The sequence below is a fragment of the Physeter macrocephalus genome, unplaced genomic scaffold (assembly GCF_002837175.3).
Source record: "Physeter macrocephalus isolate SW-GA unplaced genomic scaffold, ASM283717v5 random_275, whole genome shotgun sequence".
NCBI lineage: Eukaryota > Metazoa > Chordata > Mammalia > Artiodactyla > Physeteridae > Physeter > Physeter macrocephalus.
The window spans coordinates 67,585-75,000 of NW_021145577.1; the positions used below are offsets into that span (position 1 = coordinate 67,585).

Here is a 7,416-nt window from a genome sequence, read left to right on the forward strand (position 1 = left end):
GGGAAGATCCCACATGCCGCGGAGAGGCTGGGCCCGTGAGCCATGGCCGCTGAGCCTGCGCGTCCGGAGCCTGTGCTCCGCAACGGGAGAGGCCACAGCAGTGAGAGGCCCGCGTACCACAAAAAAAAAAATAAATAAATAAAAATAAAATAGAACATCAGGAATGACATTTCACGCACTCTATTTTTTTTATTAACTATTTTTCTTTTGTTTGGGCAATGCCAGGGAGGAAGGGCGAGGGGGCTGGCATCCTGCTGAACTCAGCTGTCTGAGCCCCGCCGGCCAGTGCAGGTTCCTGGCCTGCACCAGCCCTGCTTCTCCTCCAGCATCTGCTCGCCTGACCCCCTCACGGTGCCCCCCAGGTGGCCCGCTGGCTCCCTGGCCTCCATCTGAACCGCTGAACTCCCAGCTGCTCTGCACACCTGGCACACGCCAGGACCCGTCTAACCGACCCCAGGCATGTTGTCCTGCCCAAGGCAAACCTTGGGGACCCACTGCCTCTTTGCTACCTGAAGTGCACACTCGGGAGAGCTGCAGGCCATTGTGTAGTGAGGGTGTGAAGGGTCCCACCCACCCCGTTTCGACAGCAGGCCTGATGAAGCGAGCACGCCAGCAGCTAGGAGCTAGCCAAGGCAGTGTCGTGTACGCCCGAGCTTTCAAGCATCCGGCTGAGTTTATGAGGAGTAGCCCCACCGCACCCCATGGCTACATTGTTTAACAGCCAAAGGTGCTGGAGCCCAGAAGGAAGGTCTGGACTTGAAGGCATGAGCCCTGGCCCACAGCTTCTGCTCTGTGTATGACTATGGACAAGTCACTTAACATGTCTGAGCTTGGGTCTCTCACCTGTTAGTGGGAGATGATAACACCTACCTGCCTCCCTCCTGGATTTGTTTCAACGATGAATTTTAAAAACCACACGTAGAATGATGGTTAAATGTATAGTGGGTACCTACTTATCTTCTGCAGAGAGCGCGTATTGAGGCAGTAAAAGTGAGCAGAGAAACCAAAATAAACTCACCCGTGAAAGAAAAAATAACAGCATTTTAAACTATGATGGTGATAAAGGGAATGGAATATCCAGATCAAGGTGACAACTCCAAGGACCTGTCGGCTCCCAGACTTAAGCGTGGCCTCCTTGGCAGGAGTAGCCCATGGGCAGCGTCCCCCTGCGAGGGCGTCAGGGAGCAGAGATGAGCAGACGTGGCCTCGGTCCTCAGGGAGTTCACCATTTAGTGAGAGAAAGAGACACATAGAAATCGTAAAACACTAGCGGGTGCTACAAAATAGAATTTGTATGATGCTACGAATGAGGGTTCAGAGAATGAGTGACTCGTTCACCTGGCACAGCTGGGGAAGACTTTCCCAAGAAGAGGACATCAGAACTGACCTCAAAGGATAAGTTAGGGTTTGCTAAATGGTGGAGGGGGAAGGGCATCCTGGGAAGATGGAACAGCACGTGCAAAGGCGCAGAGGCAGGGAAGCACATGGTGTGTTTGGGGAATGATAAAACGTCCCATGGGGCTGCAGGGTTGGGAGAGTGGTATGTCCTATGGGAAATAACCTTGATGCAATTATGGCCTCCAAGTTCACTACCAGATAAACTATCCCAGAGGTCTTAGAACAGAAAGGCTCACAGACCCAATTAAGATGCTTAACCACACAGTCTAGTGAATCAATTTTCAACACTTAGTGAGAAACCAGGGGAAAGAGAAGGGATAGGAGGTTAGTGCCTGTTACACGTAGTTGCATGAGCTAGTTACACCATGGTCATTGTCCAGCCTCTCTCCCTGCCCCATCTACCTTCCTTGCTGATGCAGCAGCTACAGGGGCCAGAGTTGAAGCTTCATCAGTGGATCCAAGGGCACACGCTTGCTCTGTCTGAGAAGTCGGGGCAAGTATGTCTGGCCACAGTGGCAGCTCACCAGTTAGACTGAAGAAGAGCTACAGGTTTATCTATAGTTCTGGGACAGAGGGTAGAGGGTCAGAATGGATGTCGCCAGTGGGTGGCTGACTTAAGACATGAATACTGAGTGTACGCTATGCCTCATGAATATTAAGTGTAGCTTGAATATTTGGTGCCTTGTGACTCTTTAGTGCATGCTTGGTCCTTCCACCCCTCCTATTTACATTTGGCACATGAATGCTTTACTTAGTGTATATATATGCCTGCCATGGCTCACAAGCTGTTTGCTCCTTCGTCTGTCCTCCTTTTCTGCTTCTCTTATTTTTTATAGCACAACTGTATTTTCTTAAACAATACAGCGGGCTGAAGAGGTGGGCAGGAGTCAGATAATAGTAATGTGACAGGTGAGGAGTTGGGTTTTCTTCTGTAGGTGTTAGCGTTGCACCCAAGGCGGTGATGGGTGCCTCCTGGTGGCCAGGGATAGAGTGGCAACAGAGAGCCTGGCTGGAAAAAGGCATCAGTGGTACAGCTGGAGGGTCCGTGGCTGGGGGGACATTCCCTAGATGTGTTCCCCGTAAGCCTCTGAGTTTCTGGCATGGTTCCCATTTCAGATACCCCACCCTGTTGTCAGACTGAATTAAGAGCGTCCTGACTTTTGGTTTGCAATACAAAGAAACATTTAGTCCCATGCACCCTGAGTATTCCTGCTACCCTCCCAACACACTGCATCCCGGCCCTCTGGTGGGTAGATGCTAGTGGCAGGGTCTGAGAGGAAGGTCCCAGAGAATGAAGATCATCAACCACCAGCAGCCCAAAGATCCAAGAAGTCTCGTCGTATCTGCTGACACTTGCTCACGTAGTTTTTAATTTTGGATTGTGAGCTCATTTTCAGTGGGGGGTTTATCTTTGAATGTCTTGTAGAGCCTGGTTGACAGATGCCCTTCCAGAAAGGTCTTGCATTTGTTTCCACCAGTTGCCCCAGGAGCATTACATCCTGTGACTACGCTAATACTCTTTGGGCTTCCCAGACCACAAAAAGAGTAGGTATTTGTCTTCCAAAACGACTGGAAGGGCAAATAATACACTCTCAAGGGAGCTTGATACTCTCCCCATGCTCCCCCCTCACAGCCTGGGCTAAAACAGAAAACTTGAAATCTTCCTTTCCTGGTGGGTAGATTTTTCTAGGCCACCTTTCACTGAGCCTATAACCCTTCAAAGGTCCCAGCTTTACATGGGGGTCTCACTCCAACTCCCTCCACCCGCAGGCCCAGGCCTGGTCTACTTCTCTATTGAAACCAAGGCACTTGGTTTCCAAGAGCAGCAGATGCCCTAAAGGCAGCTAAAGCATCAACTGGTTTCCAAATTTCTCTTCATTTTTGGCCCCTGGAAATTTCCCGTATATTTTTTGCCCCTAGTTGTTTTTTTTTTATTGAGATATAATTCATATAACATAAAACTCACCATTTGAAAGTGTACAATTCAGTGGATTTTAGTATATTCACTGTGTTGTGCCACCATCACCACTGTCTAATTCCAGAATATTTCCATCACCCCAAAAAGAAACCCCATGCATATTAGCAGTCACTTCCAATTCCCCCCTATTTCTACCCCCTGGCACCCACCACTCTACTTTCTGTGTCTACAGATTTGGCTCTTCTGGATGTTTCATGTAAATGAAATCCTACAATGTGTGGACTTTTGTGACTAGGTTCCTTCACCTAGCATGTTTTCAGGAGTCATCCATGTTGTAGCATATATCAGTATTTCATTCCTTTTTATGGCTGAATAGTATTCCATTGTATGGATAGATCACATTCTGTTTATCCTTTCATCAGTTCATAGACATTTGGGTTGTTTCCACTTTTGGGCAATGATGAATAACGCTGCTCTGAATGTGTGTGTCCATGCTTTTGTGTGAACGGATTTTCTTCATAGCTTGTGAATGTGGCAGCACATTATTTTTAAGTTTGTTATATTTCATCCAGCAATTCTAAGAGTTTTATAATGTCAGGTCTTCAGGTATTACTGGGAAAAAGAAGTTGCAGCCCATTTTACCCCAACGTCAGTCTTCCAAAGCTTTCCCTGTCCCCATCACAAGCCACCCCGTCCTTCATCAGTCCCTCCATCCTTGGCTGTTGGTGCGCTGGGGAGACAGTGATGGGTGTGCCGTGGTCCAGCCCTCGGGGAGCTCGCAGCCCGGTCGGGGAGACAGCCACGGACTCAGACACCTTCAGACCCAAGTGCCTTCTCAGTCCCTCCTCCCTCCTCAGGTCCGACGCCTCCTTATATTGTGATGACGTGGACATTCGCTTCAGCAAAACCATGAACTCCTGCAAAGTGCTGCAGATCCGGTATGCCAGCGTGGAGCGGCTGTTGGAGAGGCTGACGGACCTGCGCTTCCTGAGCATCGACTTCCTCAACACCTTCCTGCACTCCTATCGCGTCTTCACCACTGCCGTCGTGGTCCTGGACAAGCTCATCACCATCTATAGGAAGCCCATCAGCGCCATCCCCGCCAGGTGGGCAGGCCTCCTCCTCCCAGGCCGACCCGCAGAGCTTCTGGGCCCAGGAGGGAGACCGAGCTTGGCAGCGGGCTGGAACCTGAGCTGGGGGGATGAGGGGCACCCCCGCCCCGGGAACCAAGCCCGCCCTTTGCAAAGAGGTGGGGGAGGCCTGCCCTGCTTGATACTCCTCCTCAGCCCCAGCTTTCTCCATCTCCCACCCCGGGCTCCTGGGCTGGGGTAGAGTTTGGGGGCGGGGGTCGCCTCCTCCACAGGACAGGGTTTCCCCACCTTCCCCGTTGAAGAAAGGGCAAAAAAGAGGATGGGCGGAGTCAAGGGAAGGAGGGAGGGAGAGAAAGAGACAGAGAGAGAATCTTATCCCCTCTCTGCTTCGACCACGTCTGCTCTGAAGAAGAGAGAGAGTCCCCTTTTTGCACACTTGGGGTGGTTTACCACCTATGGAGGGCTGGCCACCTTAGCCTCGGCTTCAAGTCCATCTTTTCCATCTGCGTTGTCACAGCTCAGCCCTGTGGGGGGCCAACTGGGACCAGAAAGGTCAAGAGACTTACCCCAGGGCTCCTGGAAGTCTGTGGCAAAGTGGGGACTTGAACCCAGGGCCCTGGTCTCGTTGAGCCCACGCGGCCACCCCTGTCTGAGTCTGGGTGACAGGCAGGTTGGAGGTGCCCCCCTTACATTCCTTTCCCACCTGTCCTCCTCACGTCCCTGCTTTAACCAGCCCTCAGCTGCCCACCCCCGGCCCGGCCAAGCTTTGAGGGGCCTGGTGGGGTCACTGTGAACCCAGGGTCCCTGCCAGGTTAGAATTCTAAGGGCAGGCACATCCCGCACGGCAGGGTCAGGCGCTAGACTGGCCGAGGCCCGGGGCCAGCCCAAAGAGCCAGTCTCAGAACTTCAAGATTTACCAGTCCAACTGCTGGGGACCCAGCTTAGTGAACAAAGAAGACCTTTACCCCCATCTCGCCAGATGATTACCCAGCCAAGGGTGGTACCAACGAGGCACCAGGGGGGCAGCTCAAACCCAGCAAGACCCTACCCGCAGCCCAGTTTGAGATGGGTGAGGAAGGTAGCTATCAATCCTCACCCAGCAGAGGGGAAAGTGAGGCACAGATGAATGAAGGACCTGCCTGAGGCTACCCAGCAGTAGGTCAAGTTCAGAGATCCTGATGAACCTCACTGCTCCAGGAGGGGCCTGCCAGGAAAGGAGGAAGGCCAACTGGTGCTTTCCTTTTCTTCGCCGCTGAGTCCTCCCCCACCCCCCACCCCCCACCCCGGGTGAGACTGGGGCTGGGGCCTCTCTCTAGGGCTGCCTGGAGCAGAGCTCCTGAGCCACACCAACTCCCAGGGCCGCCTGGGGGCCGGGCTGGTCCCAAATGGGAGCCCAGGATACAAGACGGGGGCAGGGAAGCCTGCAGACTCTAACCATCCCCCTGCCCCGCCCCCACGCCTCTGCTGCCAGAGCAGGCCAGCTGCCCGGAGTACACCTCCGTCCCCTCCCCCAGCCACTCCCTGTCCCCCTCCCCCAGCCCCTCCCTGTCCCCCTCCCCCCCAGTGCTCACAGTTTACCCGCTAAACCTCAGCAGCCGGCTTTCCAGGGCTCTGAGAGAGCAGGAAAAACTGCCCCATCCAGGATGGAGTCACGCCTGAAAAGCAATCGAGATCATTCCTGAGGGATCCAGCAGGTCACCCCCCCACACCCGGAACCTGGGAACCCCCTGGGATTCCACCCAGCAGGCAGAGCCTGTAGTGGGAAGAGGCACGTTCAGATCCCAGCCCTCAGCCCTACCGCCTTGACCAAATCCCTTCACCTCTCGGAGCCTGTTTCCTGTCTATGAAATGGGAATACAAGCACCTTCCCCCCAGGGCAGCCGTGAGGATTAAGAGATGAGGTCTGTCCCTTGCTGAGTACAGTCCATGCACGCGAGCTGCTGTGTGTGTTATCGTGTAGGTATCACCTGTTCCCAGCCTGGCCCTGAGCTGTGGGCCCTGCCTGCAGACGGTAAGAGCGTGGCCAGGGCTGCGGGGAGCCTCCCGCCCCCCAAGTTTACACCTGAGGCTGATCAAGCATCCAGGTGGGGTGGAAAGGACACTGGGTTTAGAGTCAGGAGGCATCAAATGAGTCATTTCCCATCTCTGAGTCTCAGCTTCATCCATAAACTCTCTGGACCTGGGTGAGGAGGACGTCAGAGGTGTTGGTGACACCGAGCCTGTGGCGGGGACAGAGAGAGGTTTCTCAGAAGCCTGCAGGTCAGGAAGACCCACAGCATCACGGGTCAGCTGCTGCTCCTGACCAGAGGGATACAAAGAGGGAGCATCAGGCAGACCTACCGCGCCCCCAAAGTCCCTGTCCCCCTCCCAGGTCAGGACCCTTGGGCCCATAGACACCTGGCCACAGACCACTTAACTACCCGGCGCCTTTGGCGTGGACTCCTCTCACACCTGCCCACTCAGAGGACCAGCCCGGCGGTCAGAGAGCATATGAGGATGAGGGAGCCGTTGCTGCCCCGCTGAGCCCCCCAGGAGACAGGGACCCACAGGCCTGGGCCGGCGGCCAGGCCCACACTGACCGTTTGTTTCCATCCCCTCCCTGGCCCTCCCCACAGGTCATTGGAGCTCTTGTTCGCCAGTGGCCAGAACAGCAAGCTCCTGTACGGCGACCCCCCCAAGTCACCACGCGCCACCCGCAAGTTCTCCTCACCCCCACCCCTGTCCATCACCAAGACGTCATCCCCGAGCCGCCGGCGGAAGCTCTCCCTAAACATCCCCATCATCACGGGCGGCAAGGCCCTGGACCTGGCCGCCCTCAGCTGCAACTCCAACGGCTACACCAGCATGTACTCGGCCATGTCGCCCTTCAGCAAGGCCACGCTGGACACCAGCAAGCTCTACGTGTCCAGCAGCTTCGCCAGCAAGATTCCAGATGAGGGCGATATGAGCGCTGAGAAGCCCGAAGAATACTCAGCTCCCAGCAAGCAGAGTGAGTGGATGCGAGGGCCA

At 54.5% G+C, this 7,416-nt stretch overlaps 1 protein-coding gene across 1 annotated transcript in view; it reads left to right on the plus strand.

The window, feature by feature from the left end:
* LOC102974530 (ras-specific guanine nucleotide-releasing factor 1) overlaps positions 1-7,396 on the plus strand; it is a gene marked incomplete at its 3' end in the record, with an annotated part of 74,209 nt that extends 66,813 nt beyond the window's left edge. The window contains exons 14-15 of the mRNA XM_028484994.1: positions 4,174-4,422; positions 7,023-7,396. Coding sequence (XP_028340795.1) covers positions 4,174-4,422; positions 7,023-7,396 — 623 coding nt within the window. The remainder of the gene's footprint in view (positions 1-4,173; positions 4,423-7,022) is intronic.
* Between the last annotated feature and the right edge of the window lie 20 nt (positions 7,397-7,416).